This window comes from Microcaecilia unicolor, chromosome 8 (assembly GCF_901765095.1).
Source record: "Microcaecilia unicolor chromosome 8, aMicUni1.1, whole genome shotgun sequence".
Lineage (NCBI taxonomy): Eukaryota > Metazoa > Chordata > Amphibia > Gymnophiona > Siphonopidae > Microcaecilia > Microcaecilia unicolor.
The window spans coordinates 153,978,637-153,999,762 of NC_044038.1; the positions used below are offsets into that span (position 1 = coordinate 153,978,637).

General features: G+C 43.4%; 1 protein-coding gene across 3 annotated transcripts in view; it reads right to left on the reverse strand.

Moving 5' to 3' along the window:
- Positions 1-21,126, reverse strand: part of CAMK2A (calcium/calmodulin dependent protein kinase II alpha) — a 238,611-nt gene that overhangs the window by 70,636 nt on the left and 146,849 nt on the right. For all 3 annotated transcript variants that reach the window (XM_030212236.1, XM_030212235.1, XM_030212234.1), the window contains exon 6: positions 1,577-1,649. In XM_030212236.1, the coding sequence (XP_030068096.1) occupies positions 1,577-1,649 (73 nt within the window). The remainder of the gene's footprint in view (positions 1-1,576; positions 1,650-21,126) is intronic.

The window sequence follows — 21,126 nt, forward strand, 5'->3', positions numbered from 1 at the left end:
TAACACTACCATTACAAGACCTGTGAAGTTCTTCCTGGCTGATTCATCCATCACTGGCAAAAAGATGAACCACTCCGTAGAATGTCAAGCACAAGACAGAAGGGGAGCCAACCAAAGGAATAGAAAGATCTTTGCAGGAGGAGTGGCCTAGTGGTTAGGGTGGTGGACTTTGGTCCTGGGGAACTGAGTTTGATCCCTGGCACAGGCAGCTCCTTGGTGCTCTGGGCAAGTCACTTAACCCTCCACTGCTCCATGTAAGCCACATTGAGCCTGCCATGAGTGGGAAAGTGCAGGGTACAAATGTAACAAAAAAAAAAAAGTCATTCAATGATAAGAACATACTAGGACAGACCAAAAGTCCATCAAGCCCAGTGTCCTGTTTCCAACAGTGGCCAATACAGGTTACAAGTACCTAGCAAGATCCCAAAACAGTACAATACATTTTATGCTGCTAAATAAGCAGTGGGTTTTCCCCAAGTCCATCTTAATAATGGCTTATGGACAAGTTATCCAAACCTTTCTTAAACCCCGCTAAGTGCTTTTACCATATTCTCTGGTAACAAATTGCAAAGTTTAATTACACGTTGAGTGAAGAAATATTTTTTCCAATTTGTTTTAAATTTACTACTTAGTAGCTTCATTATGTGCCCCCTTGTCCTAGTATTTTTGGAAAGAGTAAACAAACGATTCACATCTACCCATTCCACTCCACTCAGTATTTTATAGACCTCTATCATATCTCCCCTCAGCTGCCTTTTCTCCAAGCTGAAGAGCCCTAGCTGCTTTAACCTTTCCTCATAGGGAAGTCATCCCATCCCCTTTATCATTTTCATTACCCTTCTCTTTGACCTGACATGACTGTGTTTCAGCATGTGCCGGTGGCAGTGCCAAATTCAGACATAAGGTAAATAAGCTGCAGCTTAGGGCTTCACAAAGTTTCAGATCAAGCCAGACAAATGAAAAATATATAATCAGTAAATGCATTCATTTGAAAATAATTTGTATTTGTCATTTGAAACATCTTGCTATTAAATAATTAAAAGGCATATATATGTCTTCAATTTTTTTCGTCCTGTTTTGGTACGCACCTTTGTGAGACCATCTAGGGTAACTTTTTAACAAGGGGTCTCCAAGCTTTATATAGCTTACTGCCTCACCAAGTATAAATCCGGCCCAGGCCAGTGGTCCTTGAATACTATGCTGTCAAAATCTGTGTGTTACAATTCACATTTAGTCGTTCTTACACTAAAAATTATTGCAGTTTCAAAGCTTCGCCACCAACCATATGCACTAATATTTAGACAGTACACTGCTCTTAAACAGTTCCACTTTGCTTCATAGAGAACCTAATATCCCGCCACATAGGGTGACTAGGCAGTTAAAATTTATCATTGTGTAAATCCTGCAGTGATCTGGGTCTTCCTTTGGCCATCTCCGCTTCTGTCTTGTCCTTTTCCAGCACCGGACCAGAGAAGGAGGAACGGAGTAGGAATAGCTTAAAGATGTTGTTATCAGAACAGTCTGGAAAATCTGAGGCATGAACCACAGACCAGATTCCCGATCCCTCTATGCTCACCTTGAGGTCCCGATGTACCACGCCCATCTGGTGGCAATGCAAGACAGCCTCCAGGATTTGTTGAATGCAGTGGCTGCAGAGAAAAAGAAACAGAGGTAGCAAGAGATAGGAAAGGGATTCCAGTGAGAGGAAGGAGGAGAGACCAGAGAGAGAAATGTACAGTGACAAGGACAAGAGGCACTGATGGAGACAGAAGGACAGAATGGGGCACAGAGACAGGCAAAAAAAAAAACAACAAAAAAAGGAGAAGACAAAACTAGGGAGCAACCATTCCAAGGCATGTTTTTGCTAAAATTGTTGGAATGTAATTGTATTTTACATGCATTGCCTGTCACCTATTATTTCTCTGTGATTACTCTGTGACCTCTGATGTGAATTACTTAGAGAGGTCACACAGCTATGCAACTTCCTGTGGGGGTTAGACACAGCAGATGCAGCACATGGAGCACATGGAGCTCATGATCTCTCCTAACCTGAGAGAATCTATGGTGGTGTGAGCATCCATTACCATCTAAGCACATGGAAGGAGCTGATAATACAAATGTATAGTAATATGTATATATAAGCCTGTCTGATTATAATCTAACTACAAACTGTGAGTAAACAGATGTTTTGTTACTTCAACTTTAAAGTGACTCAGCAGTGAATTATTCAGGGGTGAATGAGAGAGAGATGAAGAAAGAAATTAACATTTCTAAAGCTGAAGCTGTGTGTACTAAAATCTGCTAATTATTTACTACAAATAATCCAACAAAAGGGTTATGGGCCCAGGGCTCAGGAATTGAAAAAGAAGAGAAATATTACCAGGCAGAAAAAAAAGGCCACATTTTTCTCTTAAGTTTTAAAGGAAAGATTCAGTCTGTCTCTCTCTCCCCCCACACAGCAGACAGAAGGCTAAGAAAATGGCTGAGGGAAGAAATTCACCATTTTTCTATTCTCTCAAGGTGCCTAAATTAACTGAATTTAATTATCAGCAGTGGGAACTAAGATTTATATGTCTCCTTCGAGCAAAAGGATTAAATATATGCTTAGACCAAGACAGAACAGCTGAAAATATGGCTGAATGGGACAATGCAAACTATTATGTGAAGTGCATGCTTTTGGAAGCTCTCTCAGAGAAACAAGCCATATTAGTGGAGGGAAAAGATACACCAAAGGACATTTTATATAAACTGAGAACTATGTATGCAACTACATATGCAAAGCAGCAACCAATTTGGTTGGCAGAGTTGAATGAAACCAAATTAAGGGATAAAAGTAAATGTAATGATCACATTATGCATCTTATGTCTTCATTTCAAAAGTTAGAACTTTCAGGAATTCCCATGTGTGATGCATTGAAAAGAGCATTTCTTTTTACCTCACTATCAAAGAAGTTTGATGTTTTTAGGTCTGTAAATGAGGCCATTGAAGGGCAATCTTTTGAACAGGCAACATCAAAACTAAGGCAGGAATGCATAATAAATGATTCTGAGGAGATGTGTTCTCAAAGCAAGTCAGAGAGAAATGAAACAAATTTCTTGGCAAAGAACAGAGGAAGGCGGAGCTATGGGAAAACTCCACCCAAGGGCAAGCTGATTTGCTACTCATGTGGAAAGGAGGGACATGTATCTAAATGGTGTAAGGAAACACAAAACACTCCCTCTAGCTCACCTAAGCCAATGGAACTAAAGAATTTTCAAACCAGGAAATGTATGAAGGACAAAGATAAACACAAGGGCTTTCTAATGGCAGAAAAATCTTTGACTATGGTAAATAATAATTCAAATGAAAGTACTTGGATTTTGGATTCGGGGAGCACATGCCATTTAACCAATTGTAAGAATTTCTTTCAGGAAATGTGTCCAGAGGAAGGTATTCTTAAAACTGCAAACGCAGGGACTGCTAAGATCCAAGCAAAAGGTATTGGATTCTTAAAATGCAAAGTGTCTAATGAAGTTAAAGAAATTCCTGTAAGTGATGTCTTGTATATTCCCCAAGCAGTTTGCAATATGCTTAGTGTATCTACATTAGATAAGAAGGGATTTGTGATTCATTTTGAAAACAGTAAGTGCACAATCTCTAAAAATGATGAAGTGTATGCTGAAGCTTTTATGCATAATGATGTTTATAAACTGAGCATTTCAGGTGAAGCCTCACATATGGTGCAAGTAAGGAAGAATGATGGTAAATGTAGTCTGGAAATCTGGCACCGCCGCCTGGGACATCGTGATTCTAAGGTGATCCAGGATCTTTACAGTAAGCAACTGGCCACCGGCATTCAGATAAGTGCAGATGCTGGTAAAATGGAGAAATGCATAGACTGTGTCACTCAAAAGGGTGTGAGACCCTCATTTCCTGCATACACAGGAAATAGGAGTAATAAAGTGCTGGACTTAATACACAGTGACTTATGTGGACCGTTTAATATCCCATCATTGGGAAATAACAGATTTGTGCTAATATTCTTGGATGATTTCTCTAGATATTGTGTGGCCTATTTGCTGAAAGAAAAAAGTCAAGTCACAGACATGCTGAAGAAATACGTAGCCATGGTGAGCAATAAATTTGAAAGAAAACCAAAGGTTCTTCAGACCGACAATGGTGGTGAGTTCACTTCACAAAGCATGCGCACATTTCTAGAACAAGAAGGCATTCAACATATCACAACAGTAGCTTATACACCAGAGCAAAATTCTGTTGCAGAGAGAAAATTTAGGTCACTTGTGGAAATGACCAGATGTATGCTGTCAGATAGCAATCTCCCTAAAAGACTATGGGGGGAAGCCATTCTCACAGCAGTGTACCTACAAAACAGAATGCCAACTAAAGGCGCTGAGCGCACACCACATGAGACATGGCATGGTAGGAAGCCAAACCTGTCACACATAAGAACATTTGGAAGTACAGCATATGCTCATATACCAAAGCAAAGAAGGCATAAGCTGGATTCCACAACAGAAAGGGGCATTTTAGTTGGCTATACTCCAGGACACAAAGGATATAGAATTTTGAATCTGAAAACTGGCATTGTTGGCATAAGACATGTTACATATTTTGATGAAAACAAAAGGGTTGATAAAGGCTGGATTATCCCAGATGAGCCTTATCATCCAGAATATGAAACTAGAACCATAATAGACATGCCAGTGTATATAAATGCCATACCAAGGCAGATGTCTGAAAGCAACTCACCTGTATCTAACGAGGAACAGGCAGAGGAAACAGACACAGAAAGGATCATTGAAGAAGACAGTACAGTTGGAGAAGGGGAATCAATTGGAGAAGTACTCTCAGATATAGAGGATGCAGAAAGGTCAGACCAACCTGTTGTCAGACGCTCATCCAGGGAAAACAAAGGTGTTCCACCCCCAAGACTGTCTTACCTAACAAAGTCAGCAGAAGCTCAAGAGCCCTTAACATGGGATGAGATTGAGAAAATGCCAGCAGAAGAAGCTGCTGAATGGCGTAAAGCTGCACAAGAAGAAATTGATGCATTGGATAAAAATAATACTTGGATTCTTGCAAAATTACCTCCTGGCAAGAAAGCTATAGGATGCAAATGGGTATTCAAGTTAAAAAGGAATGCACAAGGAAAAGTGGAAAGGTATAAAGCCAGATTAGTGGCAAAGGGATATCTTCAAAAATATGGAGAAGATTTTGATGAAGTGTTTGCACCTGTAGTGAAACACACGACAATCAGAACACTTCTGAGCATTGCAGTCTCAAAAGGCATGCAAGTCAAACACATTGATGTGAAAACAGCGTTTCTTCACGGAGATATAACTGAAGACTTGTACATGGAACAGCCAACAGGTTTCATAAATACAAAACAAAGACAGCTAGTGTGTAAATTAAACAAAGGTCTTTATGGATTAAAGCAAAGTGCAAAATGTTGGAATGAAAAATTGCATGAAATATTGACAAATTTAGGATTTAAGCAAGGTGAAGCAGATAAATGCTTGTACACTAGGTGCACAAATGGACAATATGCATACATTTTAGCTTTTGTTGATGATCTGCTCATTGCAAGCAAAAGTGAGCAAGAGTACAAGGACATTGTAAAGTGTTTAAACCTCAATGTTGAGATAAAAGAACTTGGTAATGTGTCATACTATCTTGGTATAGAAATTGAGAAACAAAATGATGGTTCTTATCTTCTAAGCCAGAAGCAGAAAATAAATGAGCTTATTGAAAGTTTAGGTATGCAAGATGCCCAAATTGTAAGCACTCCCATGATCACTGATTTTCTGAAGGATGAAACAGTAAGAGAACCTTTACCAGATAACATCCAATATAGATCAGCCATAGGTAAGCTTTTATATCTAGCTACCACATACAGGGCTGATATAGCAAATGCAGTAGGAATTTTGAGCAGAAGGGTCAGCTCACCTACCAAATCAGATTGGACTGCAGTTAAAAGGATGGTAAGGTATTTAAAGGGTACCATTGATTGTAAATTAAAGATTTCAGCCAATAGTAATCCAAAACTAATATGTTACTGTGATTCAGATTGGGCAGGGGATCATTCTGATTATAAATCCACAAGTGGATATGTGTTTATGTATGGAAATGTACAAATTTCATGGGCCAGTCATAAACAAAGTATTGTGAGTTTGTCTTCTACAGAAGCTGAATACGTGGCCGTATCGGAAGCGTGCAGAGAACTGATGTGGATTGAAAAACTTTTGCTGGATTTTGGAATAGCTGAAAAGAGACCAATCCAGATAATGGAAGATAATCAGAGCTGCATCCGACTGTCACAGAATGACAAGGTTCAGTCACGCACCAAGCACATCGCAACGAAATACCACAACGTGCGAGAGTTGGCGAAAGAAGGGGTCATCAGTCTACACTATTGTCACACCAGTGAGATGACAGCTGACATCATGACCAAACCGTTACCCAGAGAACGTTTTGTGAATCTGCGTATAAAGCTTGGACTTTGTATGAATAAATAATTGCATGACAGTTATGCATGAGAAGGGGTTTGTTGGAATGTAATTGTATTTTACATGCATTGCCTGTCACCTATTATTTCTCTGTGATTACTCTGTGACCTCTGATGTGAATTACTTAGAGAGGTCACACAGCTATGCAACTTCCTGTGGGGGTTAGACACAGCAGATGCAGCACATGGAGCACATGGAGCTCATGATCTCTCCTAACCTGAGAGAATCTATGGTGGTGTGAGCATCCATTACCATCTAAGCACATGGAAGGAGCTGATAATACAAATGTATAGTAATATGTATATATAAGCCTGTCTGATTATAATCTAACTACAAACTGTGAGTAAACAGATGTTTTGTTACTTCAACTTTAAAGTGACTCAGCAGTGAATTATTCAGGGGTGAATGAGAGAGAGATGAAGAAAGAAATTAACATTTCTAAAGCTGAAGCTGTGTGTACTAAAATCTGCTAATTATTTACTACAAATAATCCAACAAAAATAATATAATAGTAACAAAAAAAAAAGAAGATAATTTCCTGACTTTGGCACCTAATTATAGAAGAAGAAGTAGGCATAAGAACAGAAGTGTTGCTATACTGAGACAAACTGAAGGTCCACTAAGCCCTGTATCCTGTTTCAAACAGTGGTCAATCCAGGTCACAAGTACCTGGCAAGATCCCAGAACAGTACAACAGATTTTATGCTGCTTATCCTAGAAATAAACAGTGGATTTTCCCAAATCTATTTTGTTTTTCTCAATTAAAGTGAAATGTTTGTAGAGGTGCACTTACATATCACCCCCTACTGACAGACTGTATCTTACATTTTGACAAAAATTTGCAGCATTTTCTCACATCAAAACACAACCTGTAAAAGCAGACCTGAGCAGTGATTAATACTCAGGAGAAATTACATTAGAAGGCTTAAGGACTGCAGCAAAAATCTATGTGATACACTTACAGGTCCCAAAAATGCTCTTCGCTTGGAGTGTATCCCTTTCCTCTCTGCTGTGTGCTCTGTCACAGCTTCCAAGTTACTCGGTTCCAGGAGGAAGATTTTTGGCCAGTCCTGGATTCCTGCCAACCTTGTCCTGGGGCATTATGGGATCTCCTGCACTGATTTCAACAGGTAGAATCAGGGGCTACAAATAAACACTGCTTTGGGACATAGGTTAAAATCCAGGACTGACCAAAAAGTCTCCCTCTCGGAACTGGGTAACTTGGCAGCTCTATTCTATCCCTGTACTCTGTTCTCTGCACTTTCTAAGATACCAAGGGAAATCTCTCTGTTCTCTAGACCTGCTCTCAGATATGGCATAGGGCAGTAATTGCTACAATTTTTCTAATGGGGGACCGTCTTTTTTGCAGGGGAAAACTTCAGTGGGAACAGAAAGTGGTCTAATGGTTAACACAATAAAGGCAAATCTATAAAGGGGCATCTATTTTTAGTAGGGTTACGATACATCCACTTTTAAGAGGATATTTCCTTCTTTTGGACTTCTTCGGATATGTCCTCCAGGTATGACTAAAACACCTACCCACATAATGAGAGAAACCATCTCTGGCCTATTAGTCAATTATCCCAGCCTTGAAACTTAAGGCAATGAGGAAGATGTGTGCAGACGCATGAGGAAGGCTCGTTATAATTGCTGGGATCATCCAAATTGTACTGCTGTAACACAACTGCCAACCATAGTGGTAAGTTGACTCTTTCCATAACAGGAAGACAATCAGGGTGTCTTGTCTCTAAGGGCCAGATGCATCAACCAAACGTAAAAAAATCTAAAACGTAAAAGTGCTTACCGAATTTGAAAAAACAAAGAATGCACCAAAAAAACAAGTCGCACATGTTCAGTGCGATATTGTAAAGTACAATGCATTACAGATTCGTAATCCCCGTCGGTAATCCGCTCCTAAAAGATGCGCAGAGCAGCCAAGCGAAATGCTGGCTGCTCTGCGCATGCCACAAACTGTCAACACAAATGTATTAAACCTACGTAGTTTGCTTACCTCAGATGGGGGTGTGCGAGGGGGGGGATCGGGACGTGCGAGCATTTAGCTCTGTGATCCTAGCAGGAGAGTGCAGTTGAAGAAGTCCTCCTCAAGACTCCAAAAGGACGTCCTTCATAAACCCCCCTTTCTAACAAAAGACCTCTTTCACTTTGATCCCTTTTAGCTCAGCAGAGAGACCTGGGCCTGCCCCCCCCCCCTCCCCCCCCCCCCCCCCCCCCCGTCTGGGGGAACAGAAGAAGGGAGGGGGACCTGGGCCGCTTAAAGTTGTTTTCAGAACTGAGAAATTGGCTTCAGAGGAGAGCAGAGAAGCAGGGGAGCAGCGGCGACCTGGGGGGGGGGGGGGGGCAAGGCCGTCCATACAGGACACTCCTGATGAGCGCCTTGCCCCCTCCCGATCCTTTTTTTATTTTTGTTTAGATTTTAGATTTTATGCAGGGGAAAGTGGGGAGGTGTTGTTTATCTCACTTTTGTTTTTAAACATGCCAGCTTGGGTTTTTATGGTGCAGGGGGAAGCTGGGAGATGACAGCTCTGGCCTTTACGACTGCTCTGACCATACCTTAAATATGTCGTGGTAAATGATTCAGTGTAATCTTGGGTATTATTAGTGCATCCCGAATCGTCCACATTACAATGCTAGTTACTCGTTTGTATTCCGTTTTTGTTAGCTGCTTGCTTCGTCGGAAAAAGGCCTTTCATGCATGCAACGGTTAGGAATTTCTTCATTAAAGGGTTGTTAGAGGGTGGTTAAGGTTTAGTACATCTGGGCTAAGAGACAGATGCACAAATCTTACCATGCCAGAAACATGCGATCTTAACTGGTTCTAGCCTGTTTAGTTAGCATGGTATTCAGTGAGAAATGCACAAAGGGATTCTGTGTGCTTTTTACCATTCATGGTAGCAGCCAATAAGCTGATTTGTATTCCAATGCTTATTCCAAGCGATGCACAGAAAACAGTACCTACCCTTAGCGAGAGAAATTTTACGGGATGTCAGGAGCTGCCGTAAAATGATGGTGGCTTGTCATGTTTGCAAACCAATAAAGCCCCCGGGACGTGAAAGTTGCCATGAAACCCAACAAAAAGAAGTCGCCATGGAACACTGTGGAGGCACATCCACAGCACACGCCATTCTTGGAATGCACAAAGCATCCACACTTTGCGAATTACTGTTCTTCGCATACGCTGGGCTGCTTGTTGAAATTGCGTGCAGCTCATTTGCTTGTGATTTCCTTCTAGCATCGCTCGCTATTTAGATATAGGTACATTTTACCGGGAATCAAAAAACACATAGTTTTTTTGTGCATCTGCACCTAAGTAAACATGTTTCAAAAAAATTAGCTCTGAAAAACAGAAATCATTTGTATTTTTTCCTACGCATAAGTAGTTATAAATCCCAGATTCCAGCTCTACCATTACTGCCTGGGGTTAGCATTTTTCAGACTAGCAAACTGCAGGTAATAGCAGGGTCTCAGACTCTGCAGGCTCTGAAGAATTATAAAGAAATCAGGCAACATGAGTCAAGAATGTTCTAGAAGTCTAGAAAAAGAATTACATCTAACGAAAAAAACACTTCAATTTGCATTCACCAGTCAGTCAGATTGAAATGCCCCTTTCTTCCTGAGTGTGTAGAGCTCTGCTCTATATACCCCAAAAAGACGATAAGAGCTATTTTTATTTTAGGATCTGGCCATTTCCTCTTGTTCCTTTAATCTGCTAGTTCTGTCAGTCTCTATTGGGGTAGGGCACCATCAGCCTTCATGCACAACTAGCCAAGGCTGGTGATAGAGAGGAATGGGCAAACAGAGCAGTTGTCCTGTGCTCCACAGCTACAGTAGTCCCCCAGCCCCCATGGTCCATATTCTTCCCCCCCCCCCCCCTCCCCTTCTCTGGTTTAGCCTAAAATGTATTTTTCTTCACAGAGGTTGCCAGCAGCAGCAGCAATTCTAATACACATTCCTTCTGCCACATACTGCTTCCCTCTGACACAACTTTCTGTTTCCACCTGGGCAGAACACAGCAGAGGGAAAGCTCTGGGACTGATGGCAGGCAGTACATTAGAATCGCTGCCACTGCCGGTGATCCCTGTGAAGAAAAACAATGTTTTAAAGTAAATGTGAGAGGGGAGCTGGCTCAGAAAGAGGCAGAATTGCTGAACAGGGGGAGGGTACTGGAGGGAAAGCTGATGGCCCTGGGAACAGAAGGAGAGAAAGATGATAGATAATGGGATGGAGGGAAGAAAGGGAAGAGAAGGAGAAATGTTGGAGTAGAAGAGAAGGGAGGTAGGGAGAGATACTGGACAATAGGAAGCAGGAAGGGAAAGATACTAACCCTGGGGATGGAGGTACTAGATATTGGACAATGAAAGGGAAGGTGGGAAGAGGAGATGCTGGATCATGGGCGGGGGGGGGGGGGGGAGAGGGAGTAGAGAAGAAGATATATTGGGCCACATTGGAGGGGGAAGAAGGAAAAAAGATGGGACAGGAAAATGCTGGGGATAGAGGGGAAGAAACATGGCGGGTGAGGGGAAGGGGAAGGAGAAGGAGAAGGAGGGGAGATGCTGGAAATGGTGAAACTATGTGTAAGTGATACAATTGCTACTATTTAAGGACACCCAATGAAGGCAGGATTGCTGAAACATGGCCTGTGTTGGGTCATATGTCAGCATATATATGTGCTTTTGAACAATACACTTTTATCTTGTTCCAGCTGACATTGTGTGTGTGGCATCTTTCACCTTTGTGTTCCTGCTGTGCTGTTTTGTGAAAGATTTTCTCCTTTTTGTTTTCTCAGCCCATTGCACCAGAGCTGCCAAGTTACCCATTTCCAGGAGTATTATTGCACTTACATCTCAACTCAGTCTGCTGTTTGTAGTCCCTGATTCTACCCACTGAAATCAGCAGACTACAAGCACTTATTCTTTCTATACTTTTATTACACATTTGATAGTTGTGGGCAGTAATGCCATCAGGAAGGCTTCCACTTGAGAACATAAGAGTTGTCATACTGGGTCAGACCAAGGGTTCATCTAGCCCAGGATCTTGTTTCTAACTGTGGCAAGTCCAGGTCACAAGTACCTGACAGAGTTCCAAAAAGTGGTAAGATTCAAGGATAAGCAGTGTTTCCCCAGGTCTAACTTAGGGCTCCTTTTACAAATCCATGCTAGCAATTCTGGCATGGCAAATGCAATGAAGTCCATAAGAACTGAATCGGCTTAGTCGCATTTGCCACACTGGAATTGCTCGTGCAGCTTTGCAAAAGAAGCACTTAATAACCTAATATGGTTGGTGGACTTTTACTCTAAGAATTCGTCCAATCTTTTTTTTTACCCTAGATATATTAACTGCTTTTACCACTTGCTCCCGCATTGAGTTTCAGAGCTTAACTCTAGACAGAGTGAAAAAATATTTTCTATTTGTTTTAAATGTGCTACTATCGGGCTCATTTTCGAAAGAGATAGACATTCGAAAGGGGGGTGGGGTCCGCTTCCTATTCTTGGGTGGAGCCGGCAAGCCTGCGGGATCCCAGGGTTCCAGGACAGAACACTGCTGATACTGGGACTCAGGGCCAAAGTCTTTTATTATCAAGGCAATTTCATACCAAAAATCATAATAGTGACCACTGGGGGAGTCATCCCCGATTCCCTCCGGTGGTCATCTGGTCAGTTCGGGCACCTTTTTGAGGCTTGGTCGCAAGAAAAATGGACTAAGTAAAGTTGTCCAAGTACTCATCAGGGATGCCCTTCTTTTTTCCATTATCGACCAAGGACGCCCCAGTCCCACCTTCGCTATGCTTCCGACACGCCCCAGTGAACTTTGTTCATCCCCGCGACAAAAAGCAGTTGAGGACGCCCAAAATCAGCTTTCGTTTATGCCAAATTGTGCGACCCTGGGAGAAGGACGCCCATCTCCCGATTTGTGTCGAAAGATGGGCGCCCTTCTCTTTCGAAAATAAGCCTGATAGTAACATAGTAAATGATGGCAGATAAAGATCTGTATGGTCCATCCAGTCTGCCCAACAAGATAAACTCATTTTACATGGTTTGTGATACTTTATACCCGAGTTTGATTTGTCCTTGCCATTCTCAGGGCACAGACCGTAGAAGTCTGCCCTGCACTGTTCTTGTACTAAGTTCTGAAGCTAACGTCAAAACCCCTTAAAATTTACACTCCAGCCCATCCATATCTAGTCTGCCCAGCACCAGTTTTGCTTCCCAATTACCGGCATCGGCACCTAATCTCCTCTAAGATTCCACGAATCCAGTCCTTCTAAACAGGATTCCTTTGTGTTTATCCCACGCATGTTTGAATTCCATTACTGTTTTCATCTCCACCTCTCCCCTGCGGGAGGGCATTCCACATGTCCACCACCCTCTCCATGAAAAAATATTTCCTGACATTAGTCCTGAGTCTGTCCCTCTTCAACCTCATGTCCTCTAGTTCTACCGCCTTCCCGTCTCCGAAAAAGGTTTGTTTGCGGATTAACACCTTTCAAATATTTGAATGTCTGTATCATGTCACCCCTGTTTCTCCTTTTCTCCAAAGTATACATGTTCAGGTCAACAAGTCTCTCCTCGTACGGTTTGCAAAGCAAATCCCATACCATTTTTGTAGCTTTTCTTTGCACTGCTTCCAGTCTTTTTACATCTTTAGCAAGATACGGCCTCCAAAACTGAACACAATGCTCTTCCCAATATGCATCACTTTGCACTTGTTCACATTATATTTCATCTGCCGTTTGGATACCCAGTTTGTTTCTGTTTCATTCTCTCAACTCTCATAAGCATTCAATCCTCAGGATCACTTCTCAAATAAAATTCAGAGGGAGGGACAAGGCAGGGAATGAAAAGCAAAGGGGGTTATGAAGTTCTGGATGTAGTAAAAAGGTGTTGGGCCAAGGATGATTAGGATAACTAGGCAAACTGGTTGGCCTGATTTGACATTTCTGTCATCATTTACTATGTTACTGTGGGGCCCTTTTACATAGGCATGTAAAGGCCTACGCGGGTCCAGTGCACACCAAATCCGCATTACCACCCAGCTACCATCTGCCGTGGGTGGTAATTCTGAATTTGGCGCATGCCGAAAACACGCAGTAGAAAATATTTTCTATTTTCTACCATGTGATGCATACCTGGCAGAAAATGGAAGTGGGCACGCGCTACATGCCTACTGCTCGGGTAGCAGGTGACACATTATCGCTAAGTCAATGGGTGGCGGTAAGGTCTCAGGACGAAAATGGACACACGCTGGTTTTGCAATACGTCCATTTTCTGGCCCCTTAAAAAAAGGACACAGTAAAAACTGGCCTGGCACACGCCTATAAGACGCGCATGCACTGCCCCAGGCCACCTTTTGCCTTGGCTTAGTAAAAGGGCCCCTTTGTTAATAAAAAAAAATGTTTAAAACCACGAAAAGAAGGTTTAAAATCTAATACAAGTCGATATCTGAGCAGTGTAAGAGATCCGCAGTCCTTACATGGCAACTGATTCCTGCTTGGAAGCCAGAATCTGATGGCAGATTGGGACAAATTAATCTGTGCAATGTCATGCTTAGAGCATGACAAGAGCTCCTCCTTCCCTACCCCCTCCAACTGATCTTCAGTTCTTCCCTCACTTCCTTGCATCTTGGGAACCTCTGTGCTTCTCCTGAGGATTTGTGAATTGTATTATTGTTTTCATTGGTAAACAGTCCTACGTATCAGATGTGTGCTAATTCAACTTATATATTTATATTCTACCAACCTAAGGGAAAACCTGCACCCTAGGTAAGATATCATAACATAAGTGTAGCCTGAGGGGGGTTTCTACACCTTTCTTGTTGGTGCTGAAAAAATCCTCACAGACGCAGCCAATTAGAGAACAAACAAAAAGGTGGTTCAGAACACATCTAGAGTGTGGTCTCAGTTTTTCAAGGAGAGTGTGTAAATTGTGTGTGAACTTTACAGCCTTTACAGCCTCCTGGAAGTTTACAGTCCCAGTTCATGCCCCAAAAAACAAATATTATGTACCTGGCTCCCTCTCATGCTCTGAAGAGAACACAGGGTAGGGCTTATATAAATACTTAAAAGGCAATTCTTAACACAGCACCCAGTAGGAGTCTATTCTATAAAGGAAAGTAGACACCTACTTTCCTTTATAGAATGCTAGTTTAACCACGTTGTGATACTGTGAGCGAGGGTTGAGAATGCGCCTTCACAATAACATAACCGGGCAAGGTTGTAAACTTGAATTAAATGGAGGTATTGTGACTTGTCCAGAGTCACAAGGAGCTGCACTTCTTAAGAGTGAGGGACAGTGTTCTGTATACCTCCTCACACATGTATATATGTGTCTATGTGGTTACATGTGAGCACTTACACCAGCCATAGTGGTGATGTAAATGCTTACACCTAAATGCCAAAGATACACATTTAATTATAGAGTTCTATAAGTTATATGCATATGCAAGCCCTACCCATGGACTACCTCTGTAAATCCACGCTTTGCAAAATACACAGATATTTACAGCTTAGTGCTTAGGCAGTATATTGAAATATATAAGTACATAAGTACATAAGTAATGCCACACTGGGAAAAGACCAAGGGTCCATCGAGCCCAGCATCCTGTCCATGACAGCGGCCAATCCAGGCCAAGGGCACCTGGCAAGCTTCCCAAACATACAAACATTCTATACATGTTATTCCCGGAATTGTGGATTTTTCCCAAGTCCATTTAGTAGCGGTTTATGGACTTTTCCTTTAAGAAACCGTCTAACCCCTTTTTAAACTCTGCCAAGCTAACCGCCTTCACCACGTTCTCCGGCAACGAATTCCAGAGTTTAATTACGCGTTGGGTAAAGAAACATTTTCTCCGATTTGTTTTAAATTTACTACACTGTAGTTTCATCGCATGCCCCCTAGTCCTAGTATTTTTGGAAAGCTTGAACAGATGCTTCACATCCACTTGTTCCACTCCACTCATTATTTTATATACCTCTATCATGTCTCCCCTCAGCCCTCTCTTCTCCAAGCTGAAAAGCCCTAGCCTCCTTAGTCTTTCTTCATAGGGAAGTCGTCCCATCCCCGCTATCATTTTAGTCGCCCTTCGCTGCACCTTTTCCAATTCCACTATATCTTTCTTGCGATGCGGCGACCAAAATTGAACACAATACTCAAGGTGCAGTCACACCATGGAGCGATATAATGGCATTATAACATCCTCACACCTGTTTTCCATACCTTTCTTAATAATACCCAACATTCTATTCGCTTTCCGAGCCGCAGCAGCACACTGAGCAGAAGGTTTCAGCGTATTATCGATGACGACACCCAGATCCCTTTCTTGGCCCCTAGAGTGGAGGAGTGGCCTAGTGGTTAGGGTGGTGGACTTTGGTCCTGAGGAACTGAGTTCAAGTCCCACTTCAGGCACAGGTAGCTCCTTGTGACTCTGGGCAAGTCACTTAACCCTCCATTGCCCCATGTAAGCTGCATTGAGCCTGCCATGAGTGGGAAAGCACAGGGTACGAATACAACAAGAACTCCTAACGTGGAACCTTGCATGACATAGCTATAATTCAGGTTCTTTTTTCCCACATGCATCACCTTGCACTTGCTCACATTAAACGTCATCTGCCATATGCACATATGTACACACATGCATGCTTACTGTGGCAGAGCACCTCCTTTGGGTCACCACCTGTAGCACTGAATCGTCCATCTGCTCATGGCAAGGCACTGCCAGCTTTTCTGGTATATAGGTTTTGAGGTTTTTTGGCTGTATTCGTTATTACTTTTGAAGCAAAAGACCCCTCCCCTGCTCTAGATGAATGCTTAGACACTCTTACGACTTCAATGTGCAAACAAATAGCCTTTAAGAAGAAAAGATGTGGTACTTTTATTTTCCTCAAGAACAAAAAAACTTTCAAGAACAAAAAAACAAGACAAAGCCATTTTTCTTTTTAGGCGTAAGTCTTGCAGCAGAACAATTCCCATACTTAAAGATATTCAGCCTTTCTTTTCCAAACTGCCTTTTGCAAACCCTTTAAACCTTCCAGGCTTATGCCTCTTCTCCTGGGGTTTCTCCACCTCCAGTTATGCAGTTAACTTAGGCAGTCTCATGCTGGTTTTAAACCACCACAGTTTTAATCTTCTCCCCCAACAGGCTTGCTGAAGCAGAAAAAAGCCATCTAGAAATTCCTTGACAAAAGCCTCTGGTCTGAAGCAAACAGTCCCAAGCACACCACTGCTGCTAGCACATCAAGACCAAAACAGCTTATATTTTATACAGCCTTCCACTAGTCAGTGTTCATCTTCCAGCAGTTACCAGGTAGGGTTGCTGACTGGGCAGATTTCAGTCAGCCTGATCAGTTTTTCAGTGACCAAACCAGCAGCGGCAGAACCCCTAAAACAGGCAAATAGAAAAGCCGGTTTCTCTCTCCCTAATGTTGTGGTCCCTCTCTCTCCCCCTCCCAAGTCCAGTCAGTCTATCTCTTTCTCCACCCTCCACCCCCAAATCCAGCATTTTTATCTCTCTCTCTCCATCTCCCCCCTGCAAGTCCAGCATTCTTCTCTTTCCCCTCCCCATCCCAGGTCCTCCAAACATGCCTTGATCACTGGTAGCAGCAAAGATTAAAGCAGACTGCCTCTGACCAGCATTGGGGGCCTTCCCTTTGTTGCTTCCCACCTTCTTCTGTTTCCGCTTGGGCAGGACATGGCAGACAGACATGCTGCTGTCAGTGATCAAAGCAAGTATGGAGGACCTGGGGAGAGGGGAGGTGAAGGAGAGATGCTGGACTCTCAGGGAAGGGGTGAGTGGAAGAGAGAGATGTGGAGAGGATGCTGGATCCTTTTGGGATAGTACAGAGAGGAAGAGATGTTGAACTTGTCAGGGGTGATGAGAGTGAGAGATGTTGGAACCATAGGGGAGGAGAGAGGGAGAGGGAGAGGGTGAAGGAGAAGGAGATATGCTAGTCCTAGGTGGGGGAAGTTGGAGATGTACTGGACCTGGGCAGGGAGGGAGATGGAGATTGGCTGGACCTGAGGGGGAGGTAGTTGTAGATATGTTGGACCTTGAGTTGGGGGAGGGAGATGTACATATGCCGGACCTTGGGTGGGGAGAGGGAGATGAACGTATATTGGATATTAGGTAGGGAGAGGGAAATAGAGATACACCGGACTTGTGAGGTGGTGGAGGAGCAACATGGAGATATACTGGACCTGGTGGCACTGGTAGGAGAGAGATAGAGATATACTGACCTGGGGGCGGGCAGATTGATGGAGATGAAAAGATGCTGGACCTGCCTAGAAGGAGGGGAACAAGAAGGGAGAGAGAGAGAAAAAGAGCAGGGCCACTGAGAGACTGAACCGGGCCTGGGACAGGACCACCACCGGGCCTGCTGCCCCCCGGATCACTGCCACCACCCACACAATTGTCGCCGCTGCCCCCCCCCCCCCCCAAGATCGCTGCCGCAATTGAGATACCTTGTTGGCTGGCGGGGATTGGGGATCCCGAGGCCCCGCCACTGAAGACAACTTCCTCCAGTACTGCTCTTCTGCCAATTGCCTGCCCCTGCAGCTGCTTTTTCTCCCAGGGCATGCTCCGTTTCAAAACCGAGCATGCGTGACTGAGAGAAAAAGCAACTGCTCAACTGGGCAGAAGAGCAGAGCTGGAGGAAGACCTGCAGTGTCTGCTCCTCTGGGTCCTCCCCAGCCTCCGAGGGGGACCTGGCTGCAGCGCCAGAGTTTACTCTCTCCTGCTCCTGTCAGGACACAATCACTCGGGTCCAATCAGGAGCAGGAGAGAGACCCCGGCACCGGGCCCCCCTTGGAGGCCCAGGGAATTTCCCCCCCCCCCCCTCAGCGACCCTGAGAGAGAGAAAAAGAGAGAGAGAGAGAGAGATCAGATTGGAAGAGGGGAAGAGAGGGGAGAGATGCTGGACCCTGGGAAAGGGACAAGAGGGAAGAGATAAAGATCAGATTTGGATGGGGAGTAAAACAGAGAAGAAGTGATGCTGGACCCACAAAGGGAGAGAAGGAGATATACCGGACCATGAGGGGGGAGACCAGAGGAGAAAGAGGGAGAGAAGCTAGACCCAGGGTGAGAGGTACAGGAGGAAAGAAAGAGGGAGGGAAAGGCATGGAGTAAACCAACACCAGAACACCACAAAAAAAGAGGATCCAATGTAGACAACAAGATGTGTAAAGGACTTAATTATCTTGTAGATGCAAAATGCCCAAAATGTTTCAAACATTTTTCATCAGGGGCATAACAAATCTGAGTTTGCGTATAGAACCTAGCTATCAGGAATTGAAGAGGCAGGCCAAATCAATTTCAATCAGATGTTATTGCTGATCTCAATTTATCAGCATAAATATTCAGCCTGTTGATAAGAGCGTATCTTCTCAAAAGAGACTTCTGCACTATATAAATAGATAATCAAGTATCCTGACCTCTATTTTAGTTTTGTGGGGCAAGGGAGGGGCATTGAGCGGGGAAAGATGCCAGGTTTTTCTCTGTCAAAAAGCTGGCAACTCTAGGCTAGGGATAAAGACTATTCAATTCTCATTTTTGCAGACACTGCTACAAACCCAGCCTGTTCCACCAGTGTGGGCTGGCTGGAGGACACACCCTTCCTCCAGACTGTCTCCCATGGGGGGGGGGGGGGGGGGGGGGGGGGGGCGAGGGTTGCATCCAGAGAAGCACAACTGAGGCTCTTCCTCACTAATCAGGATATCTGTAGCTCTTAAGTGCACCTGTGCTGAGTTTCAGCTCCACCTTCTAATGCCTCATGGGAGCTATAGCTCCTTTGGAGGCCATATTTCCTCAACAGCTCCATAGTTCTAAAGGGAAGCTGGCTAACTAGCACTGTCTATTTCTTAGGGAAGAGAATTTCCTAATCTACTTCATTAGTTCTCCCTAGATTTTGGATAATGTGCGCTAGCTGCTCTCCACCATATATACTAGTATTCTCAGTGGTGCGCTGGAGCCAGCACACACCAGCTCGCAAAATCCATTTGTTAAGTTTTTAAAGAATTTGGGGAGCCGGTTGTTAAAGTAGACCCTCCATACCTACTTTAACAACCGGCTCCTGAAATTTGGGCTCAGGCCCCCTCCTCCCCTCCTGAACTCCCTTTTACTTTGCTGGCGGGGATGCCAAGCCCCGCCAGCCAAATAAATAGGTTGCTGCCACTCCCCGCTGCTTGTTTCTGGCTCTGAGCAGCATGCCAGTGAGCCGGGGGGGGGGGGAGGAGTGCATTGATCCCCAGTCCACCCCTGACCCCCCCCCCCCCCCCCGAAAAAACAAATTGCAGGGCTGACTACGCCCGGATTGAGACCCTCCGTTGTTAAAAATTTAACAACACACCACTGAGTATTCTAAATATTTACATGCATAACATTTAGCTTGTTTTACAGAATATAAAGAAACAGACATATGAAAACAAATGTAATTAAACCGAGGAAGCAATATTGAGCACTCTTAACTGAATATTCAGCAGCTAGATTGATTTTATCAAAATCTAAATATGAGAGAGAGACTCCACTATATATTACTTTGCATTGGCTTCCTGTTGAAGGGAGATAGATTTTTAAAATTTGTATGATGATCCTTTTGTTTATAAATGGAAAAATGTCTGGTTATATAAATCAGTGGATGTTATTGCCAAAAATGAGAAGTAGAAGAGTAAAGGGAAGTTATTGGGATTTGGATTTTCCCTCAACTAAAGGCATTAGATTTAAAACATTGAATTTTGACTTTAGCATATCTGTCAACAAAATATTGGAACGATCTGCCAACTGACATTAGGTCTATGCCTTCTTAGGCTTATGCTTCATTTCGGAAATCCTTAAAATATTGTTTCGAAAATTTGTCTACTATTGCTTCTTTTTCTTTTTCCTTTTTTATTGTGATGCTTTTATTATCTGTCATACTTGCTTGACATCTTATTGTAAGTTGCATTGAACTCATATGGGAATAATTGCAACTCATAAGGAATAAAGTAAAGTAGTAATAACCTGCTCAGACCTGGATTTTCATAGGCACAGAGCCGAACGTGCCACTGAAAATCTGGACAGACCACCGAGGCACCATCCGGTCATCTGGGGCAAAGTGAAGGTAGAGCATGGAGTTACCCAGACCATTGCCAATATTCGGCTGCAGCAGGGGCGTAGCCAGACAACAGATTTTGGGTGGGCCCTAGGCAACAATTGAGTGGGCACCAAGTGTTCTTCCCTCCCCCCCAAAAAAAATCTCAGCTGGTGGAAAAACGCTTCTTTCCACCTTGGCAGCAGGAATGCACTGAAAACTGAGCATGTGCCGGTGTTGTGGAGAGTAGCGTTTTTGTTACCATCAGGGGGAAATATTCAGCTGGCGGAGCTTGGGATTCCAACCAGTTACCACTAAACATGTGCTACTGTTGGGTGGGCCTGAGCCATAAGGCCCACCCAAGCCCACCTGTGGCTACGCCACTGGGCTGCAGTTCCCAGATAATTATCTGGTTAATTTAAAACAGCTATAATACTATTGGAAGTTAATCAGACAATTATCCAGGTATCATCATTAAAAATCAATGGTAAATCTTTGTGTCTGGTCTTTCAGTGCTGATACCAGATAGGGGCTAGCACTGAATA